Source organism: Mauremys reevesii, linkage group 7, assembly GCF_016161935.1.
Source record: "Mauremys reevesii isolate NIE-2019 linkage group 7, ASM1616193v1, whole genome shotgun sequence".
NCBI lineage: Eukaryota > Metazoa > Chordata > Testudines > Geoemydidae > Mauremys > Mauremys reevesii.
The window spans coordinates 34,779,066-34,802,314 of record NC_052629.1 but is presented as its reverse complement, the minus strand read 5'-3'; the positions used below and the strand labels follow the sequence as shown (position 1 = coordinate 34,802,314).

The window sequence follows — 23,249 nt, the reverse complement described above, 5'->3', positions numbered from 1 at the left end:
TGGACGTACCCTTAGAATATACCCAGACTCTGTCTCACTGATTTTCCCTCTAAGGGCAAGCAAACCTGCAAGACCAGGACATCTATCTATCTCTTGGCACTGGGGCAACAATACTCGGTGTTGAAAACAGAAATAATACTGGTGTGTGGGTTCCCTGTTCAGAAAAGCATTTTTCTTGTAATGTTTTCATTTTATAAAAGTCTGTTTGAATTTTCTTAAAGCATAGTGGCATTAGCTCTCAGATTTCTATGAGGAAACATGCAAGGTATTGTTGTTTTTCCAGCACCCTCTATTTCCTAAATCTATATTAAGATTTATTTGTACTCCTCATGTGAAGGTAGAAGTGTCTGACACCTACTTGAAGATGGATTTTAAATGAAGAATTCCTTCTCTTCCACTGATTTTTGAGAAGGGCAGGATTATTTGGAGGCTTTGTAGACTTCCACAGATTGCATATAAAATGCATATGTGTTACTATATATCGTATAAAATATTAAGAATTATTTAGATAATACTCTAAAGTGATCTCTAAATGTCCAACAGGAAAACAGAGCACAGTTAATTTAAATACACAGATGTAATCTCTAATTTGTCTTTTTTTGGTAATTCAGACACCGAAATCCAAATCAGCAAACAAGTATCAGTTTGCTACTAAATGATCTATTCATTCCTCATGCACCTGGACCTCTCAAGGGTCCGTGACACCATTGAGCACTCCCTATTTCTTGAAATACTGACAGCCATTGGCTTTCATAGCTCCAGTCCCTCATGGCTCTCTTCCTACCTCTCTGATTGTCAGGGCTGCCCAGAGGATTCAGGGGGTCTGGGGTCTGCAGCGGAGGGAGGCCCCTGCTTCGGCGGCAATTTGGTGGCGGGGGGGGGTGTCCTTCCACTCTGGGACCCGCCACTGAAGTGCCGCGAAGACCCGCGGCGGGGGCCCCCCCACCGTCAAATTGCCACCAAAGACCCGGCACTTCGGCGGCGGGTCCCACTTCAGCAGTAATTCGGAGGCAGGGGGTCCTTCCACCCCGGAGCAGAAGGACCTCCCACCGCCGAAGACCCGGAGCAGAAGAAGCTCCGGGGGCCCGGGCCCCGTGAGAGTTTTCCAGAGCCTCTGGAGCGAGTGAAGGACCACACTCCAGGGGCCCCAAAAAACTCTCATGGAGCCCCCTGCGGGGCCCGGGGCTAAGTGCCCCACGTGCCCCCCCCCCCGCCCCCGTCTGGATGGCTCTCGTCTCTCTGACATCTCCTTGTGGATGTCCTGTCAGCTGCTTAAAGCAAATGTTCCTAAAGTCCATTCAAATTGCTGTTACCAAATATCTTGTTGATTTACTCACATCTTCCCTCCTACTCTGACATTTCTCCCTTTTTGACCCCATTAAAAAAATATGGTTTTTGTGTGTTTTTTAGGTTCCTACAAAACTTAGCCCCACTCCACCTATTATATCAGTAATCTTATAGTGTCATTGACTATCAGCTTTGCTTCATCAACATTGCCAGCCTTTACTACCTATTAATCCACAAGACTTCAGGGCTTTATCCCACACTGCCCTTAATGTATGTAATAAACTCCCCAAAGAAATTTGTAAAGCTGCCACCTTTTTCAGCTCTCTCTGTAAAGCTCATTTGGGCTTTGATGCCAACAGAACCTTGCCAGTTGATGAAAGCAAGGCAGGTGGTGAGCTACATTGTGAACACGGATACTCTGTGCAAAAATACACTTGTTTTACTGTGGTCTCCCCACACAACACACACACCCGTTTATATGGTACTTATTGTAAGCCCTTTGCGGTAGGGGTGGTCATTCTACTGTGTGTTTGTACAACACCTAACAAATTAAGGCCCTGATCCCTGATGGGGGCCCACGTCTAAGAGCTGCTGCAATACTAAGGAATAGCAATAATAATCTGGTTTCCTTTGATTTCCTCAGAAAGATCATTCAAAACATCTCATTTTGAACTGCACCTTAACTGACAAGTTCAGCCTAATAGGGCAAAACTGCTATTCCTTGCCAAATGAGACCCCCAGTCACCGCAGTGGGAGCCTGGGTGCAGGTGGATGACAGTGCTGAGACTACATGGTACATTCATCTTTTGAGTAGCAACGTTTCTGGAAAATAATGTGATCTTTTAAAAAAATACAATTGTTTTATTGTATATGATAATATTTTATTTAGGTTCATTGACCCTCTTCTTCCTCCTTTAGACCATTGGCTGGCTGCTAAAATAGGATTCTGTAAAAAGCTAGTAAAAAAACCACTCTTCCAAGTTCAGTGTACTGAATATAGAAACCCTAGGTCTGAGTCGCATCTTATTTACACTGGTTTCCCCCCACATTGTAATTTCATTTATTTCAATGAAGTCACTCACGATTTACAGCTGTTTCAACTGTGAGAATTAAGGTGTCTATTTATACATAAAAAATAATCCAACTAGTTTGGTGCAGAATCATTGAGAAGAAAATCGTCGATCTCCTAGACCTCTTTGATGAGGAAGTATATAATAATGTTTCCCCCAGTTTCTCCCTTGAAATTAACTTTTCCAAGCAAAAAAAAAAAGGGGGGGGTGGAGTGCTGCCACCGAAGCAAAAAAAAAAAAATATGGCGTGCTGCCCCTTGAAAAGTGCCGCCCCCCAAAGGGCCAGAATGCCACCCTTGAAAAGTGCCGCTCCAAGCACATGCTTGGAACACTGGTGCCTAGAGCGGGCCCTGCTGGGGGTATTATGACTAGGTGGGTAAGGGGAGTGTAGCACAGTGCAGACTCACCCCTGTGGCGCCTCCTGCTGGTCGTCCTCAGGAATTAGCTCTTCGACCCAGAAGCGCCCTTTGCAGGCCGGTGATCCGCTTGCCATTGGCCCCTGTGTCCCTCCCAGGACCCCGCTGCCTTTCTCTCAGGGTTCTGCCTCCTGCAGTACCCCACAGTTTTACTGGGTTTCCCCACCCCAGGGGAACCTCCATCTCCGATCCCCACGTTGCCTCAGTCATGGCTACTGCCAGTCTCTGTTTAGCCCCCGGGGCAGACTGCAGTGTATCAGCCAATCATCACAGGCAACAAGGGGTTTGGACTGGCTGCCTTTACCCACCCTCCAGCTGCCCCTCTGAAAGCCCACTACCTAGGAGGCCTAGAACTAGGCCCTGCAGCCTGGGGAGTTGCTGGCCTAGGGCTTCCCAGCTCCTACGGCCTTTCCCCAGCCCTGCCTCCCTCTAGGCCCCCTGGGTGAATTCCCCAGCAGCCAGGCCTATCTCCCTCTCAAGTCAGAGAGAGACTGCTCCCTCTGGCTTCCCTGGCCTTCTTATAAGGCCCAGTTGCTTAGTTTGAGGCATGGCCCCAGCTGCAGCCACTTCCCCCAATCAGCCAGGGTTTTACTCCCTTGCCTAGTCCCAGCTCTCTGCAAGGCTTTTCCAACCCCTTCCGGGCTGGAGCGGGTGGTCACCCCGCTACAGGGAGGATGGGAAAACGCATACAAAAGAGAGAGAGAAACAAAAAGCAAGACAGTCAATGCTTACAGCTTGGAGGAAAGGATGTCAGCATGGCCACCCTCCAAATCTGAAAATTTAATTGTCAGTGCTGAGGCTGGGAAAGATTCTGCCCATTCTGTTCAACTGGGGGACTAACTATTGTCATAACAAGGTTTCATCCAGATCATAACAGTATTATATAGACTGAATTGTCTGAAACAGCCCCCATTAGGAAACAACTCTTTCTGAGTGCTACACATTTAATAACGAATGAAAATTCAAGTGCAATCGCTGACTGTAAAAAGAAAGTGAATCATTTATTCAAGTGAGAGTTCACTGCAACGATAACAGGGCTGGACATGAGCAACCAGAATGGAAATACATCAGATCAGCCAAGGAAGACTGAAGATCAAATAGATCAAATCATTCCAAAGAACAAGAACTACATTGAATTATTGGTACTCTAACAACAATTCCAAATTATATATTTGTATAAAATCAATAACATATACACTATTCCTATTAAGCAACGTTTTTTTTCCCCCAATGAAAAAGTGTCTACAATTTTACAACTTCAAATGCTGAAGATGTGCCATTGAATGCATAAAACTGAGCTGGCTTCAGAATTGGTTGAACTTTGTAGTGCCCAAAGTATTGTATTCTGTAGAGCCCTGGTTCAGCAGAACTTGGAATATGCCATTCTACTCTGGACTGGCTGCGACCAAGAAATCCTTTAGTCCAGTAAAATCTAATGGAAAAATAATAAACTACATGTTAAAAAATATAATCCACATTAATGTGTATTGCAATAGTCCAGCCGAGATCTCTAATTGGCTGAATTAAACACATCTGAATGCCAAATCATTATGGAACTTACTACCAGTTAAGTGACATAGATGCTAAATAATCACTCCGGCTCAATTTGTCCCAAGAGGATTTTATTTCTGTGATTTTTAATTCTTTTATTTGTGTTGCTTTGTTAATAACACAATGCACAGCAAATACACCAGGGAACACTAAATGCCAAATAAGTGGTTATTTCTGTAGATAAAAATATTTCTGTCTAGGTAATTATGTGGCCCCTGTAGCGTATTAAATGAGCACCTCACAATACCATTATCATGGTTATTAAATATTAATAAATTTACCCTCACAACTTCTCCATGAGATAAGAAAATATTGTTCCCATTTAACAGAAGAGGAACTGAGGCACAAAGAGAACACGAAAATTGTGAAAGGTCAGGCAAAATCTGTGAAAGAGCTGGAAACTGAACCTAAATAATCTGAGTCCCAGACCTGTGTCAGAATCACACGTCACCTTCCTCATATTTATTGCTAAAAATGGGCTCAGGAAACTGAATTGCCTCAGACTGATATAACTGGGTCCTTACGTTTTTTAACCATAGAGCATGTGCTGTATACCTCAGACAACAGCACAAACTTCCTCCCACTGCCCTCACCAATGTGTCTCAGCAGAGATGCATGTCCTATGGGGAACAGAGCTAGTTCAAAAAAAGCTACAATACTTGTTTCTGTCACAATGTTTTATGTATCTATTTTGACAAAAAAATTGTTGGTAAAGCTTTGTAAGATGGAATTTCTGGTGTGAGAGAGACTCCAGAATAGCCCAGTGGTGAGGGCACTCACTGGGGGTGTGGGAGACCCAGGTTTAAGGCTCTGCTCTAAATCAGGCAGGTTTCCCACATCCGAGGTGAGAGCCTTAACCACCACACTATTAGTTATTTCACACACACACACACACACACACACACACACACACCTCAATGCTTTTTCACAAATTGTATTGAAAGGTCTCATTTTTGTTCTACATCCGAATAAAAACAAATTTCAAAACCTCTAAATTTTTTTGTGAAACAGAATTGTTTTTTTCCAGCTAGCCCCAATGGGAAACACCTCTCAGGGTCATAAAATAGATTCATATTCATTCTCTTCTTGTCCTGTCTATTGAGACTGTTAACATCTGTTGTGTCTTGTTTGGTACTTAGATTGTAATCTCTTTGGGGGTGGGAACCATGTTTTTGTTCAGTTTTGTACAGAACCTAACACAATGGGATCCTGGGATCCTCAGTGCCAGGGCCACCCAGAGTGGGGGGGCAAGTGGGGCAATTTGCCCCAGGCCCTGGGCCCTGCAGGGCCCCCCACGAGAATATAGTATTCTATAGTATTGCAACTTTTTCTTATGGAAGGGGCCCCCAAAATTGCTTTGCCCCAGGCCCCCTGAATCCTCTGGGCGGCCCTGCTCAGTGCTACCAATAAAGAACAATAATAAACATCTACCCAGTGATCTGGTGTTCTAAATCCTAAATGGCGTGGCTTTCAGAGATGTGTGCTCTCTGTCAGCATGTGTGATTAAGTAGGACCATTATTCTGGAATACTGGAACTGGAAAATAGTTTACAGTGTCTTCCCTCTTTACCTATGGTGTTTATCTGTGCACTCACAAAAATAAGGCTGTGATGGTACCCAGTCTTTTCAATATTGTAACAGTGAGTATGTTATTGAAGTTTCTCTCCCAAGTTTGTAGTAATTTTCATAGAAATTTTATTAAATGTTTTAAATTTTGTTACTCAAAAAAAGGAGAAATTCCTTGTTTGTAGCATTACTTGCTTTCTGGAATTATTATTAGGCTGCTAACCATAGACATACTACTCATAATACTTACAAGTAATGAAACACAACACTACCTTTGTCTGAGCAGATTATATTAGGAGGAAAATTTACAGAAATGGGGATCCTAATATACTGTGACAACATAAGAGAGCAACACACACCCCAGCCCCCAAAATACATAGATACACTGGAAAAGGCCAGAATAACCTCTGCTAGAAAAGGGGAATGTCAGTCTGTATTCCACAAACACAGGCATGATTTCCATCTCCTAAAACTCCAAGCTTAGTGCTGTTACGTATGCTACTAAAGTGTGTCAGAAGTTGTCTAAGGAGACATTGGATTTATATCAGTGTCCTTTGGGTACCAGATCAGATTCATAAAGCAATTAGTTGCACTCAGGCAGAGAAAATTATGCACTACCAGGAAGAAGCCATCATAAATTCAGAGAAACAGAATCTACTGATGTAAGTCTGTTATACTGGGAACATTGTGTCTCTCCTTTTGAAGTGTAAGGTGTTTTTATTTAAATATCTCCAACATCACAGGATCCTGAAATGGACCTCTTTGGGATCCATTCTTTTGCCAATATTTAGGATACTGAGGTAAATAAATCATCAGATTAAGCAATAACTTATTTGAACAAGGATCTGACAAACACACTATCTTTTCTTCCTGGTACATGCATTCGCCATAAAGCTGGGAGTCCTACCACACATTTGATTTCTACTCCCCCCCCCTTTTTTTTTAAATGAAACTTCTCCACTTTAGGGACATACATCAGAGCCACTAAATACTTTTCCCAAAAATAACAGTGTTGGTGGAAACCTTTTATTTCCTCCTTTTAATATCCAACTATTATGCAATGTGGACCAGTGAATGGGGCAATGGACTAGGAATTGGGACATGTGGGTTCTAGCCCTAGTTCTGCCACTGACCTCCTAAGTAATCTTGGGCAAGTCGCTTTTCCAGCTGTAAAATGGGTATAATGATATTTACCAGCCTTTGCAAACCACTATGAGCTCTATGGATGAAAAGCTCAAAGTGAGAGCCAGATAGTACTATCTCCATGGAATTTCCAGACATTAAATACAAATTGTTTAGAAAATATAATAAAAATGTTTTAATAAAAATGGGTTTTGTCAAGTTGGTTCACACCATGATTTTCCTTAAGATGAAATAAGATTTAGTTGTACATTCTCAATGCTGTGTTGATGAGAGCTCTGCATAAGGTTTTACAAAACCACAAATTAGTTTCTAGAGGTGGATTCTTTTAAAATGCCATTTTAAATATTTATTTTCAACTCAGCGTGTGCCAAGTGTCACTGACATCATGTACAATAGATGTTGCCATACAGATCATTGTATTAAAAAAAAAAAGAAAATTCTGGCTTAAGCAGAGCTGGCTTTTGTTACATTTCCACTATGGAAATGGACAGAGTAACACCAAAATTGAGTGATCTCCACTGCCTAACTCTGAACAGGGTGTTACTATTCTGTAATGCACAGGGGCTGGAGTCAGAAACTCACAATATCAAAAGCCCTAAAGTTTTGTGTCTAGATCTCAAGATTCCTCGGGCCTAATTGTCAATCATGTTATAGCCTGCTTGCATCACTTCACTGGATACAAAAGATTGCAAAGTGTGTGGATCCCACTGCTGTGAATTCCCATGGCAAAGGATGAATCTCAATGAGTCATAAAGCTGGCATAGCAACACTCTGCAACCCCTCCATTTTGCATCACCAGGTGCAGAGGAGATTGCCAGAGGAGAGGTAATGTGGCCACAGTCTTTGTGATTCAGCTATGCTCAGCTGCTGGAACAGCATCTTCATATAGTTAAAGCAGCCCTGAGGTTGCTCTAATTTATACCATGGGCCAACTGGTATCTAGGCAGGCAGCCCCAGAATATGGGAACTACAAAATCTGCATAAAGTCACCCCTAAACCAAGTCCTGTGCAGAGACCAAAGATTTTTGATTTTCTAGTGAACCAACATCTTGCATCTCAATGACTCTGGGTTTGAGGCAACCTTTTAAGTCAATATAAGTTACTTTACAAGTGCAAAATGCAGTATTTAATTAAAATTATTAAAACAATGAATGTATTCTGCAGAAGGAGGTAGTTCTATCCATTGTTTTTACAGTAATTATTCATTTATCTTACATTCCACAATATTATTGATAGTAATTGTGGGTAATTCATCATGGTTATACAGCTTTTAAATTCTAAAATCTGCCTCCTGTTTATGTACATTAAAGGAAAGTCCCATCCAGAAGGGGAATCACAAGGCAGAATGGTTCCAGCCCTGATTCTGCCCCCCCGCATTCCAACCTAAAAAGAAAGCTGCTCCACAAACCTTCTGCTGATGTTCAAAGGCAGGTCTGGGGGCTGTGATCTGAGCATTTTACCACCACAGCCATAGCTCAAGTATCCACAGAGTGTGCAGGTTACTCTTTTCTACAAGGATAGGCATAAACTACACTGTGGTACTGTGCATGAGACACAGTGGTTAGTCAGAATGTGTGTGTGCAATTAACGCTCCTGCAGTGTTGGTATACACCTGTTTGAGGAAAATGCAAAAGAGTGCCAGAACCTGGTCCCTGGGGTTTTTATAAGCAGCTCACTGAATCCTTGAAATTTGTGAAACAGAGTCAGTCCTGGGAGAGTTACTCACCTGGTATCCCAGGAGGCATCATTATACATTACATGCCAATTTCCTGAAATGTTCTCATACTTCTCGACTGTAAGGAAGGTTTTGAGAGTCTGGAATAAAATTAATATAACTAGTCAGATACTGAATGACCAATCATGTAAGCTTTCTAGTGCTTAACTTAAAATTGAAGAACAGCGTTTTTTATTTGTTTTAACTTTTTATTAACAAAACATAACTAGCCTAAGCTGTACATATAATGTAGGGTATAATAAAGGACACATTCATTGCAAGAAGACTGCAAAATACACCTCTACCCCGATATAACGCTGTCCTCGGGAGCAAAAAAATCTTACCGCGTTATAGGTGAAGCCGCGTCATATCGAACTTGCTTTGATCCACCCGAGTGCGCAGCTCCACCCCCCACCCCCGGAGCGCTGCTTAACCACGTTATATCTGAATTTGTGTTATGTCGGGTCGCGTTATATCAGGGTAGAGGTGTATATGGTATTTAATGAATTTCCAATTAAAATAACCAATATGACATGTCTATTCTCTATTTTTAAAAATGTTTAAAAAAACGTAACAGTATGAACTTTGATTCTGAGAATGAAAGCTTGGACTTGCATTATATTGCACCAGAATGTAGAGAAAAGGTTTCTGCATTGCTCATATGTGCAATTTTGACTCACATGGTGTGAAGAGGTCATGAATTATCTAGGACTGAACTCTTTGTGCAGTTTTCCTGTTCAATGCTCAAAATCCCCTTAACAACTGGACAAACTTCCAAGCTGGAACTTTACAGTCAAAGGGCTTCTGGTAATGTAAGGCCCCAAAGAATATGCTGAAGTCAGTAACTCACGTAAGTACAAACGGGGTGAACGTGGTTTTATATGAACCAATGGGGACCGCCAATGAGCGTTTAGCTACAGGAAGTTTAGAAAATTATATTTAGAAGACTTTACGTATATCATTGGTTGTGATTTATAAACATTCTAAAATGAAGGGTTTATCTGGGATGTATTATTTTAATGTGCAGTATTCATCCTAGTGTAAATGCATAGTTATAGTATGATAGTTTTAGTATAATATGCAAGAATCATTGTTTATAAACTTATAAATTTTAAAAGTGACTCTTCCTTGCAGTTTACAACTAATTCAACTGGTCACTCAAATAAAATAAAATAAAATAAAATAAAAAGAGCTCAAATAATATTTTCTTCTCCGAGAGTTGTGTGTGTGTTTGTTTGTAAAGATATGTTTACACTTAAAACACTACAGCTGCACAGCTGTGCTACTATAGCTGCGCTGCTGTAGCACTTCAGGTAATCCACCTCCCCGAGAGGAAGATGCAAAAATTCTTCTGTCAACCTAACGCTGTCTACACAGGGTCTTAGGCTGGCTTTACGACAACAATGAAAAATGTGGATTTTCCACACCCCTGAGGGACATAGTTATGCTGACCTAATTTTCTGGTGTAGATCAGGCCTAACATCTCTGCTTCTTTTTCCTCTTTCCATGTCTGACCTATTCTATCTCCATGCCATTTGCTCTTTTTCTAATTTCCCTCAATTTCTCCTGTTTTACTCTCTCTCTCTTCTCCTTACCTTTCTTTAGAAAGGTTCATCTCAAAGTCCTCCATGTAAGCAAGCAGAACAATCATTAAACATTAGCCATTGTGAAAGAATAGAAAAATCTAACATCATTTAATTATACTTACAGTGTTCTCAGCAGAATTTCTGGGGTTCGCACCTACAAAAGTTACTTCAGCGACTTCTCCCTGAGGAAATGTTAGAATTTATTTTGAGAGTGGACTATATGTTATATAATAAAATCAATGATTTAAGCAACAAGTGGGTATTCACCCACGAAAGCTCATGCTCCAATACATCTGTTAGTCTATAAGGTGCCACAGGACTCTTTGTTGCTTTTTACAGATCCAGACTAACACGGCTACCCCTCTGATACTTGACATCAATGATTTAAGACATCTTTATTAACATTTCCGTATTATTTTAATAGTTGCTATTGGATTGTAGAGGTTTTTATCATGAATTCCACTATGTACAGTGCCTTAACACTCCACCTCTCCTGTCTGCTGGATTAATTCCATTATGTGACATTAAGTTCCTGTATTTAAAAAAAGAAAGGCAGGATGGTGGGATTTTAAGGTTAAAGTACTACGTTGTAGCTGCTTCCCACCTTATACCTGCTTTTATTGCACCCAAAAGAGTACAGATAAGTTGACACTGCCCTTGTTCTGAATATGTTATAATCTAATTTTGCCAAGTATTTAAAATAATTAATTCTTATGACATTTTTATCTCATTCCGATTCCAAAGCAAGTATATCAAAGGACAACCAAGTTTCTGCTTCAAAACATTATAACACAACAATTGTTACTTCACAATGAATCCTCATTTTATGCATAGAAATAAAAAGATTCTCCTTCATGGAGAGATGTCACAGGCTTTTTTTTTTTTTTTTTTTAATTTCCTGATTTTAACTACATTCAGTATACAAACATTGGTGGATAGGACAAATAACCTTAACATAAAAACACTGAAGTGGTTATACATTTCTCAGAAGCACCTTCTTTACTCAGTAATTCATTCATATGTGAATTTCATATTCAAGGGCCATGTTTGGTTTATTGCTATAAAGCATAAGAAAGAAAAGGAGCGTTTGGAAATTTATGTCAGCTACATAAACATCAGAAAACTATCTAGTTCTCATTTGTTTTATTATAATTTTATTTCAGTTTCACTTTTTCTTGCAATTCATGCAGAGGTAAGCTGAGTTGCTATCACAACTAACCTTCAAAAGATTACTTACTCTAGATATCATGGGTTGGATTCTGCTCTTATATATCCTGATGTAAATGTTGATTAACATCAGTGTAGTTTAAAGCAGAATTTGGCCCTATATCTCTATAGAAACCCCACACTAATTAAGAATATGGTTAAGAATCTGACAAGTATTCAGACTAGTAGTTAATAAATGCTATTTCCCCAGATAGTCTTACCACTCTGTACTGTGGTTGTACATCCTGTAACACGTCCCCAAATGTTTTACTGACTGGTGCAACATCAGCAAGAACACCAGGTAACAAAGTCATGTTGATTACGTTCATGAATGGTGGTTCTGGACCATTTGGCAAATCCTGAACTGTATTCTAGAAAAAAGAACATTTGTTTAATAAGCAGACATATTGTTTGTCAATTCTACTGTGAAACAATTGTGACAAAATATCATATACGGATGCTGTTGTATTTCACAAAATCCAATAAGCCAAATGTGCCTTTTTAATTAACTACAGTGAGTATAATTGGCTGTAATGCCAAGAATAAGAAAGTCACCAAAAAGTACAATGAGAGGGTTCTTGTTTATATGCTACTTTCAGCACCACATCATTCTTCGATCTTATCTCCATATGACTTTACACCAAGTTGCAGCTCCTCGGTTCTTGCTTTAGCTAGCATCCTGTTCAGCCCCAAGCAAAAGCTGCAACAACTTAAGGGCTGATCTAACGTACATGCAGCTGTCCACAGATCACCAGGGTTCTTTTAGCAGCCTGGAATTGTCAGAGTGCATAGACTTTTCCAGCTACACTGACATCACCCTCTTAGCAGGGCCAGTAGTTGGGACACAGAGAGCTACAATCCTGCTTCTGTATCAGCTGGAGATTCTGTTTACTGAAGGGAAATTCCCATGGAGCTGATTAGGCTGGTTTCTGGTGATTTTGCACTGCCAGAGCAATACAGGCAATTAGATCAGAACAGAGAATCAGGACCACGGCATTTAAAATAATAGGATGGAAAAATTATGTAAACCTCACTTCTAGAGTATATATAAATATGAAAGTGTGCACTGGATTCAAATGATCTTTTATTACCGTAGCAATAGCCTTGGCCAGTCCTCTGAACAACTGAATATAAGCAGAGAGAGTGTGTGGCCCATAAATGGTGGATGCTGCCTCATATCGTTGAGCCTACAAGAGAGATTAAAAGATCTCTGTATTTCTTCCACAGATTTTGTTGGGGCTGCTGTTTCATTTCTTTGTGAAAAAGAAAAATTATTCCACAGGCATCTAAACTCCCATGAATTATCACTGAAAAGTAAAAATGAATGGTAAAAATGGCCTGTAAATATCTTTGCCCTATATTAGAGCTATTTTGTTTACCTGGTATTCTTCATAAGTAGTAATGTAATGGGTATAAACATTGCACAAGCCTGCAATTACGACATTCATTCCCTGGGTCCCGTGGGATTCAAATTCCTAAGAAGGATGGGTACAAACACATAATTACTTTAATAAATATTAAATATACAATTATACAATTATATCCATCACATGTTGGTCATTAATAAGATGAATAAAAATAATACATAATATTCAGTATGATGTATGGATAATGTTATGATTGTCACAGTGTTTCTAATCATTCTCATGGTGGAGTTAATGGGTGAAATTTTGGTTCCACTGAAGTGAATTGCAAAATTCCCATTAATTTCAGTGTGGCCAGGATTTCACCCATGTTTGTTTGGGTGGCCTTATTTATTGCCATATTGGGAGGTAGGGTATGCTGATTGATAGATAGGTATCAGATACACAACTAGCTTTAAAAAAAAATACCTTCATAATATGTGAGACCAAGTGTAGTTCTACGCTAGAGCTGGAGATGTAAGCTCCAGCCACAGAAGACACACCTACACTAGTTCAGTGGGATCTAGCATGCTAAAAACAGAAAAGTAGCCACCACCTTGCTAGTGACAGGAGGGGCCAGCCACCCTGAGTACAATTTCATCTGAAACTCTAGGTATGTATTCGGGCAATTAGTCAGTCCTGCCACTCATTCTGCTGCAGCTATATTTCTACTTTTCGAACACTAGCTCAATCATAGCTTGAGAGGGTAGGTCTACTCAAGTAGGAAATTACACCTTCCAGCTACACCCCAAGGAACAATATCAGTAGGAGGCAAGAGAAAGATGACAGACTCAAGAAAATAAAGGTTCCATAAACTCTGCTGTCTAGAAAAGTTCTCTCCAAGTTTTTAGCCAGTAACTTACACTTTTAATAGCTTCCCGTAGTCTCCGTCCAGACATTGTCCTGTGAGGTATTAAGATAGTAATGTTAAACTCCAGTAATGTAGAGAAAGTGTGATATACTGAAGTGCAAGGTGAGTTGGAATTACTGATGGATGAGCAGCCACAGGAAAAGTTTGGATCACACAAGTCTCCCAAAACCTGGATGCTCAGCTGAATATCATCTGAATTATCTGAATATTTAGAGCCAATAAAAAAAACCCTCCCCTTTACAACAGTTTGGAATTTAGAAATCACCCTCACTATATGGAAAAGTGGAAAGGAGACTATATATAATTTATCCACGATATGTGCTCTCATGCAGGCCCTGGCTGAGGTCTAGCATTTTCCTAATTTTGGCCATTGAATTGAAACTGCATTTTCTGATGGAAAATGATACTGTCAAAAAAGTTGCTCAGCTATAAGAATGGGAAGCTAGTTTCAACCTCAACTATAGATCAGTAACTACTAGTCTAAAAATAGGGAAGAGGGAATCCTCATGTATTCAACTAAAGACTGCACATGCACACACACACACACACACACACACCTGCATTAGAACATTAGAATGGACATTGACATACAGTGGCTGCATATCACATTGTACCGGTGATAAGGTAGTTTCTGGCTTTATATCCCTTCCATAAAAAATATGCACACGCAAGTATTGTGAGTACGATAGTTTAGATATAAAAACTGTCTGCTTTGTTAAACAAAATAAGAGTAAAAATAGTACATACGTCAGCTCTCCTGGAAAAGCAACTATTGCAAAGGACCCAATGGTAAAAAGCTGAACATCAACTATTTCAGGGTGCCATGGATAAGGTAATGAAATCTTGGAAGGAAAAAAAAAAGAATATAGTGTTACATTTTTTTAATAGGACCAATGAGATACAATCTGGTTTTGTTCTTTCCATATTCATAAGAATAATGATGCAAACGTATTTTTGTAAGAAATTTACATTGGCTATAAAAAATTAATGCTTTGTCTCACTTTATCTTCTGTACTACCCATGCATTAAATCATTCAGCCAGAACCATATTAATTGGGAATGGAAGAAACCTATGTATTATCTAGTCTGTCTAAATTCCCATGCAACATTGTTCTTTATCCTATGTTCTTACATGCTTTGTTCTGTTCCGTTCTAAATGACTGAAGCAATGGGTTTTCATTCCCTTCTCTTGGGACAGTATTCCACAGTCTCATAGATGTCACCATTAAAATGATTTGATTCCAATTTTTCCTCTGTTTAACTTCATCTCATTATTTCAGATTTACGTACTTGACCTACTTTAAATAATTCCTCTCTCTTTCAGATACTTGTAGGCAGTGATCATATAACTCCTCAGTTGGTATTTGGCTAGTCTATACTGTAGTTAGTTCTTTTACGTTTTGCTCCATGGGTCAATACCTCCATGGGTTTAAACAGTTTGTTAATATCTTTCTAGTAATGAAGTGCCCAGAACTGTATGAAACATTCCTGGTGCAGTCTAACAACACCATAGAGAAAGGAGCAATGAGCACTCTGATGAAAACAACATGATGCCTAGGACCTGGAAGCTCAAAAAGCTATTGTTTAGAAAAAAAATCAAGCTCATGAGTAAAATTTTCAAAAGCCTCCAAGTGATTTAGGAGCCTAAATCCCATTGGCTTTCAGTGAGATGTCTAAGTCTCTTTTGAAAATGGGATTAAAGATTGTACTTCACTCAGGCACATTTGAAATTTTTCCCTCTCTTTAATGTGATTTTCATTCACAATGTTTACATTGTTTTCACTTTTTCCCCCACTCTCTAAGACTACTTCCTTGTCATTACAGTATGGATGGACTCTCTTTAGATTGAATTTTCCAGATTCCAAAATCCCATTTTGTTATTTTCTAACCATTTTTGTAACTGGAGCTACAAATGTATAAATACATTTATATAATGAAGTATTCCAGAACTTTGATATATTAGCCAAGCCACAAGGTTTGAAATTCTAATGTCATTGCTCTTTTAGTCCAAAATTTCTCAGACATTTCCACAAGTCAAAAACTCTTCTACCATGAAATTATATATTTTGGCAGGTAATCAAAGATCTAACTGACCTTCCTAACATCACAGTAGTAATCTTTATATAAGGACAAACATTCTCGGACATTTTCTGCACTGTATTTTATTGCAAAGACTTTTTTCCTTCATTATGAAGCATGCATATCTTTTCCCCCTTTTTTAAGTTCTACAATAAGAATGTATGGGAAAACACGCTTCTTTTGTAATAAGAACCTTGTATCTTTTACTGCTTTTTCAGAGTATTGATAAGCATATATTTATGTTCCTTTTCATGTCTTTTAAAGTAAGATTCCCTTTAAAATATTAGTGTCATACACCCATTCACTGCCTTTACTTCTGCATCATTCGTTTAATTATGGCTGGAATTTAAAAGGATATCCTTTCTCTTGGCAGGAAAATCCAGCATAGTTACGTGCTAGCTGTGCTCATAGTGATATACACCAACACACTCTACCTCTCCAGTATTTAAAAGGATTGGCTTAGGTTTGTGGCACTCTTTTGTTTCACTGGACGGCTCTCCAAACAGCTGGTTAAGAATAGTTTCCCAGAATGGCTGTCCTTCTAGTGAACCTGTAAATAGAAACCTCTTTTAATACAATTTCTTCAGTTTTTCCTCAGTGTATATTTGACAAAGTCTAATTCCTCAACTGCATTTCCTAAAAGTATCAACGTATCTAGGCTGGGATTTTCAGGGGAGTTTGGGGGATTTGAATTCATTCATCTTAAAATGGGATTTGGGACACCTAACTCCCACAGGTTGTTTTTAAAAATTCTAGCTCTAACCAATCAGTATTTCAAACATGGCTGTGACCATAGTATGTGGGTCGTGACTATGAATTATAGAACTAGAGGGAGCAAATAAAGGGAGATTTTAAAAATATCAAATAAAAGCTTAACGATAGGTAGAGAGGCAATTACGGATGGATTTGTAAATAAAGAATGAATAAGGAAGTAAAAAGACATGACCTTCACCATTTTCCTTATACATTGTATCCCTATCACCCATTCTTTGTCTGTATTTTTAAGACTGTAAGCTATTTGAGGCAGGGACTGTGTCTTCCTATGTTTGCACCATTCCATGAACAAGACTGAGGGCATTATTGCCACATAAACAATAAACCTCAGTGAACAAAGTCTGCAGACTCTGTTCTTCTGCTTACCTTGTGTGAAATTTAAGAATCCCACTCCATCAATAGTACCTGCTGCAAAGCTGTAGCCCAAGGCTGGTTTACATGTTTTACCCTTAATAAAAACATTTTAAAATTAGATTATACACCGTTGTAGATTATACAACTCCAGATGTAAAACCACAATTACTGAACCTGGAACATTCTGATGAAGATTCCCTATCTGCAGGCAGGAAATTCCCAGTACTTACTGTATGGGTGGCATTGAGCTGGACAGTGACATCACTCATGTTCACCCACTGGTGAGCTGAATGGAGAGGTCCTGTTACCTCCTGGAAAGCTGAAGTATACAGTTCCTAAAACACAGACACATATTATACTGATTAACACTGGGTGCAAAACCTAAAGAATATATTTTAGTGAAACAGAACCACAAACAACCTGTTAAAAACAGATGCAAGACAAATACGAACTATTCTAATACAATCTCAGCTCCCTTGGGAGCAGGTGGAAGCCATTAGTCCTTCAGGTAGAAGAAATGATGTGCCTAAATCTTTGAGAACATGTCCCTGTGGTGTGGGTCAGTTACAGAGACTAATGCTTTATTAGCCAAATCCTTCCCAAGCTATCAGACATTGCTTAGAGCAGTGATTCTCAAACTTTGGTACTGGTGACCCCTTTCACATAGCAAGTCTCTGAGTGTGACCCCCCTTAAAATTAAAAACACTTTTAAATATATTTTACACCATGATAAATGCTGGAGGCAAAGCAGGCCTTGGGGTGGGGGCTGACAGCTCACAACCCCCCATGTAGTAACCTCATGACCACCTGAGGGGTCCCAGCCCCCAGTTTGAGAACCCCTGACTTAGGGCATGAACAATGCCCCACCATCCCTATCTATCTGGAGGCCACTCTTTGCACACCCTCTCTGTTGTTAAGTTTTACCTCTCTGAGTAGTATTCGAAGGAGCCTTAAGTGGGACCTTTTTGTGTGTTCCTTTCTTTTCAGCTAAATGTTAATTTTATTCTCCTGAGATCACAGCTGTTATTTTCCAGTCTTTTTGCTCCTTTATTGTCTCTCAGCATCATCGGGCTTTCTGTGACCCATGAGCAGAGGATTCCATCAGTGTCTTTGCCTATAAGCAATAGGAAGATGGTCACTCACACCAATCTCACTTTCCTCCTCCATGAACGAGTAACTCAAGAGGGTGTCCGACAGCAACTGGTCCAAAAATAAGTTAACTAGAGCTGTAGTTGTCTAACTTTTCTGCAATGTGGCCATATCTCAATAGAGAGTGTGTCCTCAGGGACCACCTCCCCTTCTTTTTCCCAGTTGCAGAGACCATCTCCTTTCCCATTCCGGAGCACATAACATCTCTGTGGCAACTCAAGCTATTGCTTACAGGCAATAATAATATTGGGAAATTATTGAATATATTTGTATGGAAATAAGGAGAAAAAAACGCAAGTTTTCTGCGGACCTTCAGCAGTCCACCAACCCAGAACCTCTGAATTGCAGTTTCAAAATTAAATTAGGCTTTGAACATCAAATAGGGAGTAGAGAAAGATTATACAAAATGAAACAGGTTGCACAGCTCACTCAAGTACCTGGAAAAGCTCTTGTGAAGATATTCTATAAAGTTAGTAACAAAAAGGGATCACTAAACTTAAGGAACAGCAGTTGCCTCATCAAATTTTATAGTAGAAGTTTTTTTGTTTCTCTCATCTTAACACCAACCCAGTTGACCCTCGCCTTGGGGAAATGTACATGCTTGAAAACATCTTTCCCAAGTCTTCGATTCTAGTTTGATCATTAGATATTCATAATTCAAAGATATAATTTCCTTTATTTAAATTCACAATTCATGTATAATTGTTCATTAAAAGGTATCTTCCACAATGAGTGATTTTCATAATTCATAGAACTAGTACACACAAAGTATTAATAGAAGTTACACAGATTTGGTAACATTGCATGTAACCGTGTGAAGTATCATTTTACCATGGTATGTATATATTGAAATCCAATAGTGCCACCACCCACAATGGTCATATATGGCAAAAAATCATTTCTCTCTAAATTCGATACACATACAAGTCTCTAGTGTACAATTAGACTAGAATATCTGCTAACCTACAAATCACTGTCATTTTAGAGCAATTCTACTGCAAACACTCAAAGTGGCAATTAAAAAGAAAACTGCTATAATCAAGTCTGCTGTTGTCATTAATTTACTGAATCTGTTCCAGCTCCTGCAAGCTGCTGACACTGAAATCTCCAAGCGCAATGGTATTGCACTTCCTCCTCTGCTGCCCTTGAGAAACATTAAAATAGATCCTATGGATAAAGGAGGATCCGTTTCAGGTTAGCTCTTTGAGGGAAGAAAAGCATTTTTAGGCATGTCTAGCTATGAAGTGGAGAAAGCATGTGTTCTGACATATTAGAGTGCACAACATAGTTCTAGTCTACATATTCTATTGTATATTGGTTCTTATACCACTCCCACCATCTAGCATCATGGTGAGGTCTCTATCTTGACTGGGCCATTGAACATTACTGTGATGCTTCCCAGGGGCAGCCAGGGCTGTGAGGCACCTTGTTACCACCTGCCCTTAGCATGAGAAAGCTTTGTTTGTGCCAGCTAGGAGTCAGTGCCCAGACTCCACTGCCTGGAGGCAACCCAAGCACTCCCCTCTAGGCCTACACAGCCCCCACTCACTCACTACAGGTTATGAATAGGCATTCTCTAACCTCTGAGCCCTTGGAGCATCTCCCTGGAACGTCTAGCCCCTGTTCCACTGGGCACTCACAGTATTCACAGATCAGCTGCTCCCAGGAGAAAAGTATGCCCCAGCTTACCAGTTACACCTCAGATCTCTGTTCCACGTAATATACAGCACTTAGATAAGTTTATAGTGAAAACAAGTACAAGTTTATTTAACAAAGTATAGAGATTGAAGTGATAACAAGTGTTGGAAACAAATGGTTACATACAAAATAATACCGTAACATGCATTCTTGATCCTAGGCTTAATTAACAAGTTACTCTCATGTCTAATAAAGTATCGCTCACTAGCGCTTTCCAGCCAAGCAGGCTGTGATTCCTCTTTTATGAGACAAGAAATACTGTCAACTTGTCTCCTAGGTGAAGGATTCTGGGTGTCTCTTGGTACCCTTAGATATAGCAGATCAATCCACTGTCCTTATTCATAAATAAGATGTCCCCTGCTGGTTGTTTTTTCCTGTGGCTTTCTCTCCTGTCACTATTGTAATCTCCTGATTAGCCTCAGGCTCAGTATGCAAATTGGCATGCCTTGTGAGGCGAACAATCCCCGCTGCACAATTATCAGATGGAGATAAGCATGTGTTACCATCTGCCTGAAAAGAACATCCCTGCGGTCTGGTACTCTTGGTTGCCAGCCTCAAGAACATAATTTTCAGTATGGACACATACCTCCTTACATATTATGCATTCATACCTTTTGCAGTGATTGTGATGACTAGTGGGCTACTACCTCTTGCTACTCCTTAGTGAATTATTATGCAGATTTCTGACTCAGGGGATACTTGCAAAACCCTGTGCAACCCTGTGTCCTCTGCATGTTGGCATCAAGAGGTTCCTAGGTCACAGTTACCACAATGCAATCAACAAACAAACAAATAAATAAATAAATAATGCCATTCCTGTAGAAAAAGGTTTGCCTCTACTAGCTGGTGTTACAATAATAATTTATGTAAAGTGTGGGGAAAGGTGAACCTTTTGGTCCTATTCCCTAGCCTGCTGTGGCAGAAGTAAATCCCAGATACTTATGATGACATATGTGCCCAGTTATTAGATTTTGGAAGAGTTTTGCCAGGACTGATATTCCAGATAAGCTGGGGTTCTGGGGAACCCAAGACTCTGAAGGGCTACGTGAAACGGTCATGTGTACTTGTGAGTTTTGGGACCTAGATAGCTTTTTACAAACATTAGCTACTCAACTGTCACACCTTCTCTGTGGGCTAGGTAGGTATCATCCACATTTTACAGAAATGTACAGTGAGGAACACAGAAGCACTTTCAAACGTTGGTGCCTAAAATTAGGCACCTAAATAGAAGTGTGACTGCTCTGAAATTCAGACAACTTTTACTTAGGTACATAAACATGGATCTAAGTGCACAGCTTTAGGCCTACAATCTTGACCCACGTTTTGAGAATATCTCTAGCAAAAATAAATTTCAGAAACTCGCTTGTCAAAAAGAAAATGTTTACTCGCATTTCCAATAATTGCATTTGAATACACAAGTAAAAAGAGTCCAGTGTAACTTACCTTTGCCTTCAAATAGAGATTTTGTCCTATAATTTTTGTACTGTTAATCATATCACTGCCAGGACCTGCAGCCATGCACATTTTAGCCTGTTAAGGATTTTTTAAAGCAAATAATTAAACAAATGTAAATGGATAAGACATCCTTCTAGCAATATAAAGCTTTTATTGTACTGTGAATGAAGGCACAAATCATTGTCATCACTTTCATGAAAAAATCTTTGCCTTTAATACACAAATTAAACCATGCACCAGGTACTATTTTATAAACTAGGACTAAATTCTGTGGCAAGATCTGTGGTTTCTGAGCACACCAGTGCTGAATTTCATGGAAGATTGGAATTTCTGTGGCAACTTGCAGTAAGTTCAAAAATGGAGGATTTTGCCCTCTGTACAGTATCCTTTGCTATTTACTGTATTATTATATTGATTTTATGCTATACCCCAAACTTTCCAGAGATTTTGTATTATAGTCCAGCTGCATATTGAAAGTCATAATCTGCCTCCCAGTTTCCCTGAAATCAGCACTTTACCCATAGCACAGTGTACATCCCCCAGCATACTAGTAACACTGCACAGGAAGAGTAAGTGGCAGCCCTGAGGAGGCTGCCTATATTGGTAACCAGGACAGGAGAATATAGGGATACCTTACATCCTTTTACAGCTGGATGGACCACAATCTGGTCCTATATTTGCAATTCCATACTTAAAATCTACCTTAAAACTTGAAATGTAGATAAAATTATATATACCTACCCCGCCTACTGGACAGTAACTGTTGGGGTTATCGCATGATTCTCCTGTGTTTATACAGTGTGGGCCTTTGATATTGGGTGATACATCTCCCAGGTTGGATGATGCAAAGGCTGCTACAAAGGATCCCTGTCAAAAGAAAATAAAGTGTTATAGCTTTTTCTGTCTCTTGCACTGATTGCCATCAACCTGTGGACATCAGATATATACTGGTGTTTCAATAAAAAAAATCCCATCATGCAATACGAAGATATGAAATAAACATGAACTACCTATATAACAAACTGCTTGTGTAAATTCCCCCCTAGGACTGCAGACAACATGTGCAAAATCATATCATCACTGATATCATATATAGTTGGTAGTGATAGGACATTGGTGAAGTTTTCAAAAGAGACTAGTAGCTCTGGATGACTGATTTTTTGGGTGCTCAACTTGACTTAAATTAAAGGGACCTGATTCTCAGGACATGCTGAGCACCTAGCCCCCTAACTCAGTGCCTCAAGTTGGACATTCAAAATCTTCTGCACCTAAAAACCATTACTTTTGAAAATGTAGGCCCAACGTTTTTTGCAGTAAGGATTTTTTAAATATTTCAAATTTATCTCTCTCTTTTGCCTGAGCATCTCAAAGCATGTTACATTAATCTTTCACACCTCTCAACAATTTAGAGATAATTAAGTATTGATATTCCCATTTTACAGATGGGGAAACTGAGGCATAAGTGATTAAGTAACTTAGCCCAATGTCATGTAGTGAATCTGTGGCAGGGTAAGGAATAAAGACACCCCTCCCATTGCTCTTGTTTTATCTCTTTTCATTACATAAAATAAATTACATCCCTTCCATCCTCTCTCAATTCAGTAACCCTCCTTTCCCCCAGTTTCGAATTCTTATTTATAGATATCAAATTCTAGCAATCCTTGCTGTTATTTTTGCTTGACTTTCCCATTCTACCTCTTGTTTTTCACTATGATTTCTACTGACAGATTTAGCTGATGATTAGCTTAGAACATTCTCTGTTCTGATGATTTGTGAGAGCCACTGATCATAGAAATTGACAGCAGAAGTTAGCATTAAAGGTAGCAAACTGAATGAGTGATCAAGGACAGATTACACACTTACACAATGTAACACTATATCATCACATGCAGTATTCACCTCTTAGTTAGGGAAGTTGAGATGAATTA

At 39.5% G+C, this 23,249-nt stretch overlaps 1 protein-coding gene across 8 annotated transcripts in view; it reads right to left on the bottom strand.

Annotated features, from left to right (window-relative positions):
* Nucleotides 1–3,760: 3,760 nt before the first annotated feature.
* ASAH2 (N-acylsphingosine amidohydrolase 2) overlaps nt 3,761–23,249 on the bottom strand; it is a 58,880-nt gene continuing 39,391 nt past the window's right edge. For 7 of the 8 annotated variants that reach the window (XM_039481228.1, XM_039481235.1, XM_039481229.1 and 4 more), the window contains 13 exons: nt 22,063–22,188; nt 21,310–21,396; nt 17,250–17,354; nt 17,032–17,113; nt 16,326–16,441; nt 14,560–14,654; nt 13,805–13,844; nt 12,918–13,013; nt 12,630–12,725; nt 11,760–11,909; nt 10,455–10,514; nt 8,759–8,847; nt 3,761–4,205 (listed from right to left, as the gene is read on the bottom strand). In XM_039481228.1, coding sequence (XP_039337162.1) covers nt 4,016–4,205; nt 8,759–8,847; nt 10,455–10,514; nt 11,760–11,909; nt 12,630–12,725; nt 12,918–13,013; nt 13,805–13,844; nt 14,560–14,654; nt 16,326–16,441; nt 17,032–17,113; nt 17,250–17,354; nt 21,310–21,396; nt 22,063–22,188 — 1,332 coding nt within the window. In that variant the 3' untranslated portion in view covers nt 3,761–4,015. The remainder of the gene's footprint in view (nt 4,206–8,758; nt 8,848–10,454; nt 10,515–11,759; nt 11,910–12,629; nt 12,726–12,917; nt 13,014–13,804; nt 13,845–14,559; nt 14,655–16,325; nt 16,442–17,031; nt 17,114–17,249; nt 17,355–21,309; nt 21,397–22,062; nt 22,189–23,249) is intronic. The other variant, XM_039481234.1, reaches the window with a different exon arrangement.